Source organism: Hyla sarda, chromosome 1 (genome assembly GCF_029499605.1).
Source record: "Hyla sarda isolate aHylSar1 chromosome 1, aHylSar1.hap1, whole genome shotgun sequence".
Classification (NCBI taxonomy): domain Eukaryota; kingdom Metazoa; phylum Chordata; class Amphibia; order Anura; family Hylidae; genus Hyla; species Hyla sarda.
In genome coordinates, this window is record NC_079189.1 from 101,339,607 (window position 1) to 101,360,007 (window position 20,401).

The 20,401-nt window shown below is 41.9% G+C and overlaps 1 protein-coding gene across 5 annotated transcripts in view; it reads left to right on the forward strand.

Moving 5' to 3' along the window:
- The first annotated feature begins 13,820 nt into the window (after nucleotides 1-13,820).
- Nucleotides 13,821-20,401, forward strand: part of MICU3 (mitochondrial calcium uptake family member 3) — a 167,498-nt gene continuing 160,917 nt past the window's right edge. For 3 of the 5 annotated variants that reach the window (XM_056558741.1, XM_056558779.1, XM_056558768.1), the window contains exon 1: nucleotides 13,821-14,162. In XM_056558741.1, the coding sequence (XP_056414716.1) occupies nucleotides 13,860-14,162 (303 nt within the window). In that variant the 5' untranslated portion in view covers nucleotides 13,821-13,859. The remainder of the gene's footprint in view (nucleotides 14,163-20,401) is intronic. The other 2 variants (XM_056558751.1, XM_056558760.1) reach the window with 1 other exon arrangement.

Consider the following 20,401-nt stretch of genomic DNA (forward strand, 5'->3'; position numbering starts at 1 on the left):
TATTCTGTGCAGGAACCCAGGTGTATATGGTATCCTATGTATCAATTTTATCATTGAGATTTTATGGTTCATATTTAGAGACAAATGTACTATATTAGGGAACACCTCTCCCCATTCTCCTCCCTCTATCTGACCTACATCTTGCATCCATTTGACCCTGCTTTTTTTGGGGTTCCTTTCCAAAGAAGATCTAACCAGGCCCTTGTATACTGTACCCAGTACTTTTGTAGAAACAGATCGTAACCCAAATATGTAATCCATTAATTTGTGTCTATTTATTGTCCATCTGACATTATTCTTCTCCTTCTCAAATGCGCTTTTAATTTGTACATATGAGAAATATTTATTCTGTTCTATGTTAAATTCCCTCTTAATTGTTCTCCACTCTTTCAGTGTGTTTTTTTCCACTAAATCGTTAACTGTAACTACCCCATTTTTTTCCCAGTCGACATATTCTTTCAATTTCAACATTTCTGGGAAATACCCATTACCCCACAGTAGTGAATAGTGCATACTACCCTTAATCCCTAATAACCGTCTTGTAAATCTCCAAACCTTGTTCAGCATATTGCAAATGGAAATTTTTCCCAATTCAGTGCATATACATCTACCACCTTCAATTAATTCTAGTGTACTACCTCCCCTACTACCTAATTTAGAAAAAAAACTTTTTAGCATATCATCTTCCTTAATCATATATTCAATTTGTGCAACTACGTAATACAATTGCAGGCCATATTTAACCTCTTAAGGACATAGGACGTTCTCTAACGTCCCCACTACCTGGGCTTTAATGCCCAAGGACGTTAGAGAACGTCCTGTTGTGTTTCCGATCTCTGCCGCGCGCCAGGCAGAGATCGGAAGCGGATGCCTGCTGAAATCCTTCAGCAGGCATCCAGGGCAAACGCAGAGGGGGGCCATGTAGGGAAATCGCCCTTGCGATCTGCGGCGATACCGGGCTGATCGGGTCTCTAGGACCTGACCGCCCGGAAATTTCGCATGATCCCGGCTGTCACAGACAGCCAGGACCATGCTGGAGCCTAGGAGCGAGGTGGCAAGCCTGCCACCTCCTCCGATCCCCTGCGATCCGTCGGTTAACTAACCGACCAATCGCAAGGGGGGGGCGGTTACTTCCTCCCGTCCTGCCCGGCCCCTTGAAGTCCAGAGAGGACGGGAGGAAGACCGGAGGACGCGGCGGGGGACAGAGGAGTGCTGGGGACCGGCCCCGGTACTTACCTCATCCCTGAAGACCCGGATCCCGGCGACGGAGACGGCGGCAGCGGCGACAGGTGAGTAGATCTTCAGCCGCGGTCGGGCCCTTTACAGCAATGCACGACGCCGTAAAACGACATGCATTGCTGTAATGAGACCCTGTAAACTACAACTCCCAGCATGCCCAGAAAGCCCTTGGCGTCTGAGCATGCTGGGTAGTTGCAGTTTTGCAACATCTGGAGGTCCACAGTTTGGAGACCACTGTGCCCTTCCAGATGTTGCAAAACTACACATCCTCAGCACGCCCTTACTGTCCAGGCATGCTGGGAGTTATAGTTCTGTAACATCTGGCCCTTCAGATGTTGCAGAACTACAACTCCCAGCACTGGGAGTTGTAGTTTTGCAACATCTGGAAGGGCACAGATTGGGAACCACTGTATTAGTGGTCTGCAAACTGTAGTCCTCCAGATGTTGCAAAACTACAACTCCCAGCATGCTGGGAGTTGTAGTTCGGCAACATCTGGCTCTAAAGATGTTGCCGAACTACTACTCCCAGCATGCCTGAGAATGCTGGGAGTTGTGGTTTTCCAACAACTGGAGGCACACTGGTTGGGAAACATTGTCTGTTTCCTAACTCCGTGTTTCCCAACCCGTGTTCCTCCAGCTGTTGCAAAACTATAACTACCAGCATGCACTGATAAACTGTGCATGCTGGGAGTTGTAGTTTTGCAACAGCTGGAGGTCCCCCCCCCCCCTCTGTGAATGTACAGGGTACATTCACATGGGCAGGGGGCTTACAGTGAGTATCAGGCTGCAAGTTTGCGATGCAGCAAATTTTGCGCGGCAGCTCAAACTCGCAGCGGGAAACTCGCTGTAATCCCCCGCCCATGTGACTGTACCCTAAAAACACTACACTACACTAACACAAAATAAAATAAAAAGTAAAAAACACTACATATACACATACCCCTACACAGCCCCCCTCCCCTCCCAATAAAAATGAAAAACGTCTGGTATGCCACTGTTTCCAAAATGGAGCCTCCAGCTGTTGCAAAACAACAACTTCCAGTATTGCCGGACAGCCGTTGACTGTCCAAGCATGCTGGGAGTTTTGAATACCCCTATGTCCACCGCTATGCAAATCCCTAATTCAGGCCTCAAATGCGCATGGCGCTCTCTCACTTTGGAGCCCTGTCGTATTTCAAGGCAACAGTTTAGGGTCACATATGGGGTATCGCCGTACTCGGGAGAAATTGCCTAACAAATTTTGGGGGGCTTTTTCTCCTTTAACCCCTTATGAAAAGGTGAAGTTGGGGTCTACAACAGCATGTTAGTGTAAAAAAATACATTTTTTACACTAACACACTGGTGTTGCCCTATATTGTTCATTTTGACAAGAGGTAAAAGGGAAAAAAGCCCCCCAAAATTTGTAATGCAACTTTTCCCGACTACGGAGATACCCCATAAGTGGGCGCAAAGTGCTCTGGGGGCGCACAACAAGGCCCAGAAGGGAGAGTGCACCATGTACATTTGAGGTGATTTGCACAAGGGTGGCTGATTGTTACAGCGGTTTTGACAAACGCAAAAAAAAAAAACCCACATGTGACCCCATTTTGGGAACTGCACCCCTCACAGAATGTAATGAAGGGTGCAGTGAGAATTTACACTCCACTGGTGTCTGACAGATCTTTGGAACAGTGGGCTGTGCAAATTAAACATTTTGCACAGCCCACTGTTCCAAAGTTCTGACAGACACGAGTGGTAAATGCTCACTGTACCCCTTGTTACGTTCCTCAAGGGGTCTAGTTTCCAAAATGGTATGCCAAAATGGTTATTTTGCTGTCCTGGCACCATAGGGGCTTCCTAAATGCAACATGCCCCCCGAGCAAAATTTGCTCTCCAAAAGCCAAATATGACTCCTTCTCTTCTGAGCATTGTAGTTCGCCCGTAGTGCACTTCAGGTCCACTTATGGAGTACCTTCATACTCAGAAGAGATGGGGTTACAAATTTTGGGGGGTATTTTCTGCTATTAACCCTTGCAAAAATGTGAAATTTGGGGGGAAACACACATTTTAGTGAAAAAATATATATATTTTTTTACATATGCAAAAGTCGTGAAACCCCTGTGGGGTATTAAGGTTCACTTTAACACTTGTTGCGTTCCCCAAGGGGTCTAGTTTCTAAAATGGTATGCCATGTGGGGATTTTTTGCTGTTCTGGTACCATAGGGGATTCCTAAATGCAACATGCCCCCCAAAAACCATTTCAGAAAAACGTACTCTCCAAAATCCCCTTGTCGCTCCTTCGCTTCTGAGCCCTCTACTGCGCCCGCCGAACACTTTTCATGGACATATGAGGTATGTACTTACTCAAGAGAAATTGGGCTACAAATATAAGTATACATTTTCTCCTTCTAACCCTTGTAAAAATTTAAAAAATTGGGTCTACAAGAACATGCGAGTGTAAAAAATGAAGATGGTGAATTTTCTCCTTCACTTTGCTGCTATTGCTGTGAAACACCTAAAGGGTTAAAACGCTGACTGAATGTCATTTTGAATACTTTGGGGGGTGCAGTTTTTATAATGGGGTCATTTGTGGGGTATTTCTAATATGAAGACCCTTCAAATCCACTTCAAACCTGAACTGGTCCCTGAAAAATAGTGAGTTTGAAAATTTTGTGAAAAATTGGAAAATTGCTGCTGAACTTTGAAGCCCTCTGGTGTCTTCCAAAAGTAAAATCACGTCAATTTTATGATGCACACATAAAGTAGACATATTGTATTTGTGAATAAAAATTTTTTTTATTTGGAATATCCATTTTCCTTACAAGCAGAGAGCTTCAAAGTTAGAAAAATGCAAAATTTTCAATTTTTTCATCAAATTTTGGAATTTTTCACTAAGAAACGATGCAAGTATCGACAACATTTTACCAATAACATAAAGTAGAATATGTCACGAAAAAACAATCTCGGAATCAGAATGATAGGTAAAAGCATTCCAGAGTTATTAATGTTTAAAGTGACAGTGGTCAGATGTTCAAAAAACGCTCCGGTCCTAAGGTGTAAAATGGCCTGGTCCTTAAGGGGTTAAGCGCAATTTTTTCCATATTTGGATTTTGTTTCTTACTTTCTGTCTCAATGCTACAAGATTTAACTGAACAAAATCCTCTAAATTTCTGAATATTTTGATTCCCAAGTATTTCAGGGCCTCATTGTCCCGCAGAACATGTATCTCTTCCTGGAAATTATGATTCTCATTTGATAGTAATAATAACCCCGATTTCTTCCAGTTAATCCGGAAGCCGGAGTAACTACCAAAATCACTAATCAACTTAATAATCCTTGATAAGTTTCTTTTAGGATCTATTACAAACAATACCACGTCATCCGCATATAACAATATTTTCTCCTCCTCTCCCTCGACATCGAACCCCCCGAACAGCCCCTAATTAGCTGCACCAGTGGCTCGATGAAGAGGGAGAAGAGGAGCGGTGAGAGGGGGCAGCCCTGCCTTGTTCCTCTTTGTAACCAGACTACCTCCGGGGACACTGGGGGAGATTTATCAAAACCTGTCCAGAGGAAAAGGTCCTGAGTTGCCCATGGCAACCAATCAGATCTCTGCTTTCATTTTTGGAAAGGCCTCTGAAAACTGAAAGGAGCGATCTGATTAATTGCTATGGGCAACTCAGCAACTTCTCCTCTGGAAAGGTTTTGATAAATCTCCCCAACTGTGTTATGTATATTAATCCTTGCACTGGGGGCCTTATATAGGGTCTTTAGCCCTTGCAGAAAATATTCTCCCAGGTTCATATGTTCTACTATCTTGAAGAGGAAGCCCCACTCCACCCTGTCAAATGCTTTTTGGGGAAGTTGATGTAAGGGGATCTTGTCCCCTGGGTCTTTGTGCCCTATCAAAGTGATATTGTCATTTTGTGTTCCCTGACTTCCCTTTGGGGAGTGTTGCTGGATGCAACAGCTGGAGGCACCTCCTCAGCAGAGGAGGATGCAGGGGAAGAAGCAGACACATTATTACCCAAAGAACTGCAGGGCTGGGAGACCTGAGCAGCGAGGGTTAATAGAGTAGGAGAGGGGGATGGCTACAGCCAACACTGACTGTGTAGCAGCATATGTCTGCACTTCATTCCCCTTCAGAAAAGAGCTCCCAGCAGTGCGGCCCTTCTGCCTACTGGATATCAGGGAAGGGGAGCTGGGGCTCAGAAGATCTGGGGGACATGGCTGCCTGATGGGACCGCAGCCACAGACCCACCTACAAAGATGAGGAGCTGGGGCAGGACCCTTCAGCAGCCTGCACCCTGGGACAGAGCAGTGAAGAGAGGGGCTTATAACCACCAGACTCTGCTCCACTCCCATGAAGTAATGCCTCAACATTCCCAGTGGTCTGTCTCTTAACCCTTTGCTGCTCTGATTAACCTCCCACTGTCTCTGCAGTCAGAGTTCGCTAAGCCTATCATGTGATGACGTATGCAATCAGTATATACACATGCAGTAATGGAGGGATGAGGACACATACAGTACATAGAGTATATACTGTATATGTGGTGACGTATACACTCACTACATACACATTCAGCAGTGTTAGGATGAGGACATATATACATAGAGTATATATATATACTGTATATGTGGTGACGTATACACTCAGTATATACACATTCAGCATTGTTAGGATGAGGACAGATATACATATAGTATATACTGTATATATGGTGACGTATACGCTCAGCATATACCCATTCAGCAGTGTTAGGATGAGGACAGATATACATAGAGTATATACTGTATATATGGTGACGTATGCACTCAGTATATACACATTCAGCAGTGTTAGGATGAGGACATATATAGATAGAGTGTATACTGTATATGTGGTGACGTATACACTCAGTATATACACATTCAGCAGTGTTAGGATGAGGACAGATATACATAGAGTGTATACTGTATATATGGTGACGTATAAACTCAGTATATACACATTCAGCAGTGTTAGGATGAGGACAGATATACATAGAGTATATACTGTATGTGTGGTGATGTATATACTTAGTATATACACATTCAGCAGTGTTAGGATGAGGACACACAGTACATAGAGTATATACTGTACATGTGGTGACGTATACACTCAGTATATACACATTCAGCAGTGTTAGGATGAGGACAGATACAGTACATAGAGTATATACTGTATATGTGGTTACATATACACTCAGTATATACATATTCAGCAGTGTTAGGATGAGGACACATATACATAGGAAGAGATTTATTAAAACTTGTCCAGAGGAAGAGTTTCTGAGTTGCCCATAGCAACCAATCAGATCGCTTCTTTCATTATGCAGAGGCTTTGTTAAAACTGAATGAAGTGATCTGATTGGTTTCTATGGGAGATTTTGATAAATCTCCTCTATAGAGTATATACAGTTTGGGGGAGATTTATCAAAACCTGTTCAGAGGAAAAGTTGCTAAGTTGCCCATAGCAACCAATCAGATCGCTTCTTTCATTTTTGAAAAGGCCTCTGCAAAATGAAAGAAGCGATCTGATTGGTTGCTATGGGCAACTGCACAACTCTTTCTCTACACTGGTTTTGATGAATCTCCCCCCATAGAGTATATACTGTATATGTGGTGATGTATACACTCACTACATACACATTCAGCAGTGTTAGGATGAGGACATATATACATAGAGTATATACTGTATATATGGTGAAGTATACACTCAGTATATACACATTCAGCAGTGTTAGGATGAGGACAGATATACATAGAGTATATACTGTATATGTGGTGACGTATACACTCAATATATACACATTCAGCAGTGTTAGGATGAGGACACATACAAAGAGTATATACTGTATATGTGGTGACGTATACACTGACTATATAAACATTCAGCAGTGTTAGGATGAGGAAAAATATACATAGAGTATATACTGTATATGTGGTGACGTGTACACTCAGTATATACACATTCAGCAGTGTTAGGATGAGGACAGATATACATAGAGTATATACTGTATATGTGGTGGCGTATACACTCACTAAATACACATTCAGCAGTGTTAGGATGAGGACAGATATACATAGAGTATATACTGTATATGTGGTGATGTATACACTCAGTATATACCCATTCAGCAGTGTTAGGATAAGGACACATATACATAGAGTATATACTGTATATGTGGTGATGTATACACTCAGTATATACCCATTCAGCAGTGTTAGGATAAGGACACATATACATAGAGTATATACTGTATATGTGGTGATGTATACACTCAGCATATACCCATTCAGCAGTTAGGATGAGGACACATATACATAGAGTATATACTGTACATGTGGTGACGTATACACTCAGTATATACACATTCAGCAGTGTTAGGATGAGGACATATATGCATAGAGTATATACTGTATATGTGGTGATGTATACACTAAGTATATACACATTCAGCAGTGTTAGGATGAGGACAGATATACATAGAGTGTATACTGTATATGTGGTGACATGTACACTCAGTATATACAGCAGTGTTAGGATGAGGACAGATATACATGGAGTGTATACTGTATATGTGGTGACATGTACACTCAGTATATACAGCAGTGTTAGGATGAGGACAGATATACATAGAGTATATACTGTATATGTGGTGAGGTATACACTCAGTATATACACATTCAGCAGTGTTAGGATGAGGACAGATATACATAGAGTGTATACTGTATATATGGTGACGTATACACTCAGTATATACACATTCAGCAGTGTTAGGATGAGGACAGATATACATAGAGTGTATACTGTATATGTGGTGACATGTACACTCAGTATATACAGCAGTGTTAGGATGAGGACAGATATACATGGAGTGTATACTGTATATGTGGTGACATGTACACTCAGTATATACAGCAGTGTTAGGATGAGGACAGATATACATAGAGTATATACTGTATATGTGGTGAGGTATACACTCAGTATATACACATTCAGCAGTGTTAGGATGAGGACAGATATACATAGAGTGTATACTGTATATGTGGTGACATGTACACTCAGTATATACAGCAGTGTTAGGATGAGGACAGATATATATATAGAGTGTATACTGTATATGTGGTGACGTGTACACTCAGTATATACTGTACAGCAGTGTTAGGATGAGGACACATATACATAGAGCATATACTGTATATGTGGTGACGTGTACACTCAGTATATACACATTCAGCAGTGTTAGGATGAGGACAGATATACATAGAGTGTATACTGTATATGTGGTGACATGTACACTCAGTATATACAGCAGTGTTAGGATGAGGACAGATATACATGGAGTGTATACTGTATATGTGGTGACATGTGCACTCAGTATATACAGCAGTGTTAGGATGAGGACACATATACATAGAGTATATACTGTATATGTGGTGACATGTACACTCAGTATATACACATTCAGCAGTGTTAGGATGAGGACAGATATACATAGAGTATATACTGTATATATGGTGACGTATACACTCAGTATATACACATTCAGCAGTGTTAGGATGAGGACAGATATACATGGAGTGTATACTGTATATGTGGTGACATGTACACTCAGTATATACACCAGTGTTAGGATGAGGACAGATATATATAGAGTGTATACTGTATATGTGGTGACGTGTACACTCAGTATATACTGTACAGCAGTGTTAGGATGAGGACACATATACATAGAGCATATACTGTATATGTGGTGACGTGTACACTCAGTATATACACATTCAGCAGTGTTAGGATGAGGACAGATATAAATAGAGTGTATACTGTATATGTGGTGACATGTAGACTCAATATATAAAGCAGTGTTAGGATGAGGACACATACATGGAGTATATACTGTATATGTGGTGACGTACACTCAGTATATACAGCAGTGTTAGGATGAGGACACATATACATGGAGTATATACTGTATATGTGGTGACGTGTACACTCAGAACCGGTATATACACCAGTGTTAGGATGAGGACACATATACATAGAGTATATACTGTATATGTGGTGACATGTACACTCAATATATACAGCAGTGTTAGGATGAGGACACATATACATGGAGTATATACTGTATATGTGGTGACGTGTACACTCAGTATATACACATTCAGCAGTGTTAGGATGAGGACAGATATAAATAGAGTGTATACTGTATATGTGGTGACATGTAGACTCAATATATAAAGCAGTGTTAGGATGAGGACACATATACATGGAGTATATACTGTATATGTGGTGACGTACACTCAGTATATACAGCAGTGTTAGGATGAGGACACATATACATGGAGTATATACTGTATATGTGGTGACGTGTACACTCAGAACCGGTATATACACCAGTGTTAGGATGAGGACACATATACATAGAGTATATACTGTATATGTGGTGACATGTACACTCAATATATACAGCAGTGTTAGGATGAGGACACATATACATGGAGTATATACTGTATATGTGGTGACGTGTACACTCAGTATATACAGCAGTGTTAGGATGAGGACACATATACATGGAGTATATACTGTATATGTGGTGACGTACACTCAGTATATACAGCAGTGTTAGGATGAGGACACATATACATGGAGTATATACTGTATATGTGGTGACGTACACTCAGTATATACAGCAGTGTTAGGATGAGGACACATTTACATGGAGTATATACTGTATATGTGGTGACGTGTACACTCAGTATATACAGCAGTGTTAGGATGAGGACAGATATACATAGAGTGTATACTGTATATGTGGTGACATGTACACTCAGTATATACAGCAGTGTTAGGATGAGGACACATATACATGGAGTATATACTGTATATGTGGTGACGTGTACACTCAGTATATACAGCAGTGTTAGGATGAGGACACATATACATGGAGTATATACTGTATATGTGGTGACATGTACACTCAGTATATACAGCAGTGTTAGGATGAGGACACATATACATGGAGTATATACTGTATATGTGGTGACGTGTACACTCAGTATATACAGCAGTGTTAGGATGAGGACAGATATACATAGAGTATATACTGTATATGTGGTGACATGTACACTCAGTATATACAGCAGTGTTAGAATGAGGACACATATACATAGAGTATATACTGTATATGTGGTGACGTACACTCAGTATATACAGCAGTGTTAGGATGAGGACAAATATACATAGAGTATATACTGTATATGTGGTGACGTGTACACTCAGTATATACAGCAGTGTTAGGATGAGGACACATATACATGGAGTGTATACTGTATATGTGTTGACGTGTACACTCAGTATATACAGCAGTGTTAGGATGAGGACACATATACATGGAGTGTATACTGTATATGTGGTGACGTGTACACTCAGTATATACAGCAGTGTTAGGATGAGGACACATATACATGGAGTATATACTGTATATGTGGTGACGTGTACACTCAGTATATACAGCAGTGTTAGGATGAGGACACATATACATGGAGTATATACTGTATATGTGGTGACGTACACTCAGTATATACAGCAGTGTTAGGATGAGGACACATATACATGGAGTATATACTGTATATGTGGTGACGTGTACACTCAGTATATACAGCAGTGTTAGGATGAGGACACATATACATGGAGTATATACTGTATATGTGGTGACGTGTACACTCAGTATATACAGCAGTGTTAGGATGAGGACACATATACATAGAGTATATACTGTATATGTGGTGACGTGTACACTCAGTATATACAGCAGTGTTAGGATGAGGACACATATACATGGAGTATATACTGTATATGTGGTGACGTACACTCAGTATATACAGCAGTGTTAGGATGAGGACAGATATACATAGAGTATATACTGTATATGTGGTGACATGTACACTCAGTATATACAGCAGTGTTAGGATGAGGACACATATACATGGAGTATATACTGTATATGTGGTGATGTGTACACTCAGTATATACAGCAGTGTTAGGATGAGGACACATATACATAGAGTATATACTGTATATATGGTGACGTGTACACTCAGTATATACAGCAGTGTTAGGATGAGGACAGATATACATAGAGTATATACTGTATATATGGTGACGTGTACACTCAGTATATACAGCAGTGTTAGGATGAGGACACATGTACATGGAGTATATACTGTATATGTGGTGACGTGTACACTCAGTATATACAGCAGTGTTAGGATGAGGACACATATACATGGAGTATATACTGTATATGTGGTGACGTGTACACTCAGTATATACAGCAGTGTTAGGATGAGGACACATATACATAGAGTATATACTGTATATGTGGTGACGTGTACACTCAGTATATACAGCAGTGTTAGGATGAGGACACATATACATGGAGTATATACTGTATATGTGGTGACGTGTACACTCAGTATATACAGCAGTGTTAGGATGAGGACACATATACATGGAGTACATACTGTATATGTGGTGACGTGTACACTCAGTATATACAGCAGTGTTAGGATGAGGACACATATACATGGAGTATATACAGCAGTGTTAGGATGAGGACACATATACATGGAGTATATACTGTATATGTGGTGACGTACACTCAGTATATACAGCAGTGTTAGGATGAGGACACATATACATGGAGTATATACTGTATATGTGGTGACGTACACTCAGTATATACAGCAGTGTTAGGATGAGGACAGATATACATAGAGTATATACTGTATATGTGGTGACGTGTACACTCAGTATATACAGCAGTGTTAGGATGAGGACACATATACATGGAGTATATACTGTATATGTGGTGACGTGTACACTCAGTATATACAGCAGTGTTAGGATGAGGACACATATACATGGAGTATATACTGTATATGTGGTGACGTACACTCAGTATATACAGCAGTGTTAGGATGAGGACACATATACATGGAGTATATACTGTATATGTGGTGACGTACACTCAGTATATACAGCAGTGTTAGGATGAGGACAGATATACATAGAGTATATACTGTATATGTGGTGACGTGTACACTCAGTATATACAGCAGTGTTAGGATGAGGACACATATACATGGAGTATATACTGTATATGTGGTGACGTGTACACTCAGTATATACAGCAGTGTTAGGATGAGGACACATATACATGGAGTATATACTGTATATGTGGTGACGTACACTCAGTATATACAGCAGTGTTAGGATGAGGACACATATACATGGAGTATATACTGTATATGTGGTGACGTGTACACTCAGTATATACAGCAGTGTTAGGATGAGGACACATATACATGGAGTATATACTGTATATGTGGTGACGTGTACACTCAGTATATACAGCAGTGTTAGGATGAGGACACATATACATGGAGTATATACTGTATATGTGGTGACGTACACTCAGTATATACAGCAGTGTTAGGATGAGGACAGATATACATAGAGTATATACTGTATATGTGGTGACATGTACACTCAGTATATACAGCAGTGTTAGGATGAGGACAGATATACATGGAGTATATACTGTATATGTGGTGACGTGTACACTCAGTATATACAGCAGTGTTAGGATGAGGACACATACATGGAGTATATACTGTATATGTGGTGACGTGTACACTCAGTATATACAGCAGTGTTAGGATGAGGACACATATACATGGAGTATATACTGTATATGTGGTGACATGTACACTCAGTATATACAGCAGTGTTAGGATGAGGACACATATACATGGAGTATATACTGTATATGTGGTGACGTGTACACTCAGTATATACAGCAGTGTTAGGATGAGGACACATATACATGGAGTATATACTGTATATGTGGTGACATGTACACTCAGTATATACAGCAGTGTTAGGATGAGGACACATATACATGGAGTATATACTGTATATGTGGTGACGTATACACTCAGTATATACAGCAGTGTTAGGATGAGGACACATATACATGGAGTATATACTGTATATGAGGTGACGTATACACTCAGTATATACAGCAGTGTTAGGATGAGGACACATATACATGGAGTATATACTGTATATGTGGTGACATGTACACTCAGTATATACAGCAGTGTTAGGATGAGGACACATATACATGGAGTATATACTGTATATGTGGTGACGTACACTCAGTATATACAGCAGTGTTAGGATGAGGACACATATACATGGAGTATATACTGTATATGTGGTGACGTACACTCAGTATATACAGCAGTGTTAGGATGAGGACAGATATACATGGAGTATATACTGTATATGTGGTGACGTACACTCAGTATATACAGCAGTGTTAGGATGAGGACAGATATACATGGAGTATATACTGTATATGTGGTGACGTACACTCAGTATATACAGCAGTGTTAGGATGAGGACACATATACATGGAGTATATACTGTATATGTGGTGACGTACACTCAGTATATACAGCAGTGTTAGGATGAGGACAGCGCCTCAGTGCAGTGTCAGCTCCTCTCGCGATGTTTCCTGCCCCCTCCCCAGCTGTCACTCCTGCAGATGGCTGCTCTTCGCAGGCTGCTCCGTGCCCTCCGTGCCCATCACCATCAACCATGCCCCCCAGCATACAGCAGGCTCATCTCGGGGGGCTCTCCCTCCTCTACCCGCTCCTCCGTGCTGTTGCTGGTCTCCGGGGCAGCCGGGGCAGGGCTGGCATTGACTTGTTATGCCATATATCGTGACGGCCGAGTTCAGAACTGGGGAGAGCGACTATATCGCGAAATGGGCCTGAAGCCAGGCGAAGGGATGACAGGTTGGAAAGGAGCTGGCATCCTGGTGCCCGTCAGTGCTGCCAAGGAGACGGTAAGAGGAGAAGGGTACACAGTGACCATGTATAGGGCAGGGAGGTGCCAGCTGCTGTGTCTCCTGCTTCCTGGGCACTGCCACCTCTATGGTGTAATACGTGGGCTGTGCCAGGTCCTGCTGTGTAGTGTTATACAGGGGCAAGGGGGGAAGGGAGGTCCTGCTGCATACAGCTCATCAATACACTGATTTATGGCATTGCTAAGTATATACCCCAGGGATATCCCTGTATACTGCACCTGCTGCACCTGTCATTGCTTGTCCCCTGAGTGCTAGGCTGCTTACCGCTATACATACTGGTATATACACACACACCTGTCTCATATCTATCTATTTCTCTATTTATCATTCTATCTATCCCATATCTATCTATCTATCTATCTATCTATCTATCTCATATCTATCTATCTTATATCTATCTATCCCATATCTATCTATCTTATATCTATCTATTTATCTAATATCTATATCTCTCATATCTATCTATTTATCATTCTATCTATCTATCCATCCCATATCTATCTATTTATCATTCTATCTATCTATCCATCCCATATCTATCTATTTATCATTCTATCTATCTATCCATCCCATATCTATCTATCGATCTATCTATCTATCTATCTATCTCATATCTATCTATTTATCTCATCTATCTATCTCATATCTATCTATCTATCTATCTATTTCTCTATTTATCAATCTATCTATCCCATATCTATCTATCTATCTATCTATCTATATATCTATCTATCCCATATCAACCTATCTATTTATCTCATATCTCTCTCTCTCATATCTATCTATCTATTTATCGTTCTATCTATCTATCCCATATCTATCTATCTATATATCTATCTATTTATCTCATATCTATCTATCCCATATCTATCTATCTATATATCTATCTATTTATCTCATATCTATCTATCCCATATCTATCTATCTATCTATCCCATATCTATCTATCTATCTATCTATCCCATATCTATCTATCCCATATCTATCTATCTCATATCTATCTATCTATCTATCTATCTATCTATCTATCTATCTCATATCTATCTAGCTATCTATCTCATATCTATCTATCTATCTCATATCTATCTATCCCATATCTATCTATCTATCTATCTCATATCTATCTATCTATCTATCTCATATCTATCTATCCCATATCTATCTATCTATCTATCTCATATCTATCTATCTATCTATCTCATATCTATCTATCCCATATCTATCTATCTATCTATCTATCTATCTATCTCATATCTATCTATTCATCTCATATCTATCTATCCCATATCTATCTATCTCATATCTATCTATCCCATATCTATCTCATATCTATCTATCTATCTATCTCATATCTATCTATCCCATATCTATTCATCTCATATCTATCTATCCCATATCTATCTATCTCATATCTATCTATCCCATATCTATCTATCTCATATCTATCTATCCCATATCTATCTCATATCTATCTATCTATCTCATATCTATCTATTCATCTCATATCTATCTATCTTTCTCATATCTATCTATCTCATATCTCTCTATCTATCTATCTATCTATCTATCTATTTATCTCATATCTATCTATCCCATATCTATCTATCTCATATCTATCTATTCATCTCATATCTATCTATTCACTTATTTGCTATCTATCCATCCTATATGTATATTAGTGGGATCTGCTCTGGGAAACACCCAGGTGACATATAATGTTTCAGCCATTACCGTCTTTACAGGTTTATTACTTCTCTCTCCTATGCAAAATCCATTGCTATAAACCCATACAACCTAAACCAGCAACTCCGACAGTATATTACGGAATAGCCATAGTCCCACACGCTGCAGATTTATAGCGGAAATTTCTCTGACCGTCCCGTTCATCTGAATGAGGTTTGCAGAAATCCAAGTGCTTGGTGCTAAAACAACCTCATTCAAATGGATGAAAAACTGATTCTGGATTGCAGAACGTTCTGCAACTATTCTGGGTGGTGAATATACTTTAAGGGCTCATTCACACAAGCAGATTTAGTTTCAAATTCGCGGCAGGTTTCCTGAAATCTTTGCTGCGGAATATCTGCCACAGAGCCCATTGACTTCAAAGGGGTCTGCGGTAGGTATTCCGTAGCGGTGATTCCGCTGCTAAAAATCAGCTGCGGACAGCTGTCCGGAATTAGAATTTCCCCCACAGAAATTCTATGGTATGAACGGTGCAGCAAAATCCCAATGAAAACAATGACATTTCTCAGCGCCAAAATGTTATAGTTTCTGTGGTCCCTTACAGTGAATACATAGACTACATAGACTTGTATATTATTCACTGTAAGGGACCACAGAATCTATAACATTTTGGCGCTGAGAAATGTCATTGTTTTCATTGGGATTTTGCTGCACCGTTCATACCATAGAATTTCTGTGGTGGAAATTCCGGACTCGTTCAGTGGAATTCGGCGCTGACTACATTGCCGTCAGTGGGGACAGGGCATGTAAACATGGTCCTAGCACTGATTGATTTTGGCAGCACACAGAATATTCTGTAGTGTGAACGGGCCCCAAGGCTAAGTTCACATTACGGAATCACCTGCAGGTCCTATGGTACAGAGGCAAATTAAGATTTTTAGAAAAATCTACAGTGGAGGTATTTTCCACAAGGAGTACGTTTATGGCTTCTGTAGTGTGGAGGTGCAGAATCTATGCCGACTTCTACATCAAAATATGTGTGATTAGGCCTTAAAGGAAATCTGTCACCAGTGTCACCTGCACTAACCTCTCCGCTCCAGGCACCCGGCTTGGGGCACAGGTGGAGCTTAGTGACGTCACTGCAGCTGTTCTCCCACAGCAGGACCCAGCAGGGAGCAGCAGCGGTGACGTCACTAAGCTCCGCCCATGCCCCAAGCTAGATGCCCGGAGCGGAGCTAACGGAGGAGATTACCAAAGATCCCTGCCACGGAACGGGACGAGGTGAGTACCGTTGTCATCATTGTCACCTGCACTATATGTCGGTACTGACAGGTTAGTGCGGGTGACACTGGTGACAGATTTCCTTTAAGAACCATCTCCCGTTGTTTCCAGTGTAATATTCCACTCCATGCTTAAATATTATCAAAATTTTCACCGTTTTCAAAAATGTGCAAAATAAAATATCTGTGCATGGTCAGAGTATTATCATAATTCACTTTAAGGGGTACTCTGCTGTAAACATATTTTCCCCTTTCCAAAGGATTGGGGATAAGATGTTTGATCGCCAGAGTCCTGCCGCGGGGGACCCCAGTGATCTCCAGGCCGGCAGCGACGGCGTAAGGAACACACACACAGTGGAGTTTGCTCCGTGCACCAAATGACAGGGGTGCGGGACCCCACGATCTGACATCTTATCCCCTATCCTTTGGATAGGGGATAAGATGTTTACAGCGGAGTAGCCCTTAAATTATTTGCCAGTACCTTATTATAGATGTGCCTTTCTGGACCCATGAATAGCTTTGTATGGTTTTAAAGGAGTACTCCGGCGCGCACTTTTTTCCTTTTATCCCGTCTGGGCTGCAAAATAAAAGAAAACACACTGTCTCTTACCTGCCAACGAGCCCCCGGAGCTCCGGTACAGGTGTTCGGTCCCCGGGCTGTATTCTTCTTACTTCCTGTTAGCCCGGCACGTCACACGGAGCTTCAGCCTATCACTGGCCGAGGCGGGACATCGCTGCGGCCAGTGATAGGCTGAAGCTACGTGTGAAGTGCTGGGCTAACAAGAAGTAAGAAGAATACAGCCCGGGGACCAAACACCTGTAACCGGAGTATACCGGAGCTCGTTGGCAAATCATGTGACCCTCCAGCACTGTTCTGCTCCCCCCAATTAATGATCAGCCCAGCGGGGTACTACTCACAGATGTCACCTTGAAGCACTACCCTCCTCCTCTTTGTTGGAGGCTGCCGGTGATGGAACTCACTGTACGCCAGTGGTCTCCAACCTGCGGACCTCCAGTTGTTGCAAAACTACAACTCCCAGCATGCCTGGACAGCCAATGGCTGTCCGGGCATGCTGGGAGTTGTAGTTTTGCAACAGCTGGAGGTCCGCAGGTTGGAGACCACTGCTGTACGCTGTATCCCTATGCCCGGGCTGCAAAAGATACAGAAAATAAACTTTAACTTACCTACGTCGGCCACACGCTGTTCCTTGGGACTGGAACATCGGACAGCCGTCAGCCTATCACCGGCCGCAGCGATGTCCCGCCCCGGCCAGTGATAGGCTGAGCGCACTGTCATGTAAGAAGCCGGCCAGAGCTCCTTACATGACAGTGGGCTCAGCCTATCACTGGCCGGGGCGGGACATCGCTACGGCCGGTGATAGGCTGACGGCTTTCCGACGTTCCCGTCCCCTGCGTGAGGCCGATGTAGGTAAGTTATAGTTTATTTTCTTTATCTTTTGCAGCCCGGGCATAGGGATACAGCGTACAGCAGTGGTCTCAAACCTGCGGACCTCCAGCTGTTGCAAAACTACAACTCCCAGCATGCCCGGACAGCCAATGGCTGTCCGGGTATGCTGGGAGTTGTAGTTTTGCAACATCTGGAGGTCTGCAGGTTGGAGACCACTGGCGTACAGTATAGAGTATCACTGCCTGGCGGCCCCAAACAAGAAGGAGGAGGGCAGTGCTTGACATCTGTGAGTAGTACCCCGCTGGGCTGATCATTAATTGGGGGGGGGCAGAACAGCACTGGCGGGTAACATAGGATTAGTTCCCCGATGTGGGGACAGCGCTGCGCTGGGCTGATAATACATTCCCGATGGGGGAAAATTAATATCGTGCAGACTAAAAAATTCGGTATTCCCAGCCCTATTTTTCCCTTAGTTTTTGATATATACCTACAGTTTCAGGTAGTGACTGTGTAACAGGCATTGTTCTTAAACCAAGGAGCGCTTCCTTGCAATGCAGTTCTTTACACCCTAGTAGCCAACCTCATACCTAGTATAACCAGTGATGGAAATGAAATTGGCTTTCAATGTGGATTTTGCCAGTGTGAACAAGCCCTAAGGCTAGGTTGACACCGCGGAATCTCCAGACGGAAAATTTCCGCCCAGAGATTCCGAGTGCGGCCAGCGCCGAATGAATCATTTGGCGCTAGGACTGCGTGGACATTGCAATCCCCCAATAGACTGCAATGTGTTCCGCGAGGATATCCACCTGAAGAATGAGCAACACCATTCTTCAGGCGGATATTTTAAAGCGGATTTTCCGTTCACAAATTCCGCTTCATAAATTCCGAAGTGTGAAAACCCATTCACTAGCTTGTACATTTTAGCAAGCAGAATTTCTGCCTGCAATTTCAAAGCGGAATGGCAGGCAGACATTTCGTAGTGTGAACCTAGTCTAAGAGTCCAAACAAGCATGTATGGCTCTGACTGCTGTATGCACAAAGATAGAGTAACCTCTCCAACTTTAATGTTTGCGGGGAATAAACGCTGAGCATGTGGTAACGTTTTTAAGCCCAAAAAAAAAGATAAGATTTGAACATCCAATAATTCATTAAACATGAACTAAACAACAAATATATAAAAAACGCATAGATGCAACGCATTTTGTGAGAAAGGGCGCATGCTCACAGGGTGTCACACTTATGCAGTTTTTCATGTGTTTGCCCCCTGAAAAAATTATTTTGTGTTTTATGATTTATTGGATGCTGAAATGTGATATTTTATTGGTTTGAAAGCCTTTAGGCTATGATCAGACAGTGGAATGTCCACATGGAAAGTTTCCGTGCGGACATTCCACCGACAGCAGATCGCCGGAAGAGCCTGCCAGCGCTACGACCACCCGGAAATGTGATGGCAATGCATTTCTGTGCGGACTCTGCAGAAAGAATAGACATGTCTGTTCTTTCTGCGGACTCTGGAATTGGGATTTCCGTGGCGGAAACGTCTGACACGGAAATTCCACCGTGTGCACAGTGCAGCAGAATCCCATTGAACTCAATGGGACTCTGCTGCTGTGAAATGTCCATGCAGAATTCTTCTATGGAATTCTGCACGGAAATTCCACCGTGTGAACATAGCCTCAGGGTAACGTTCCTTAACCTGTGGCGCTCCATAATGGGAGTTGTAGTTTTGCAACAGCTGGAGAGTCACAGGTTAAGGAACACCACTTTAGAGGAAGTTCACAGGGGATTTCATCGCTTCTTTCATTTCTCAGAGGCCCTTTCAAAAATGATAGAAGCGATCTGATTGG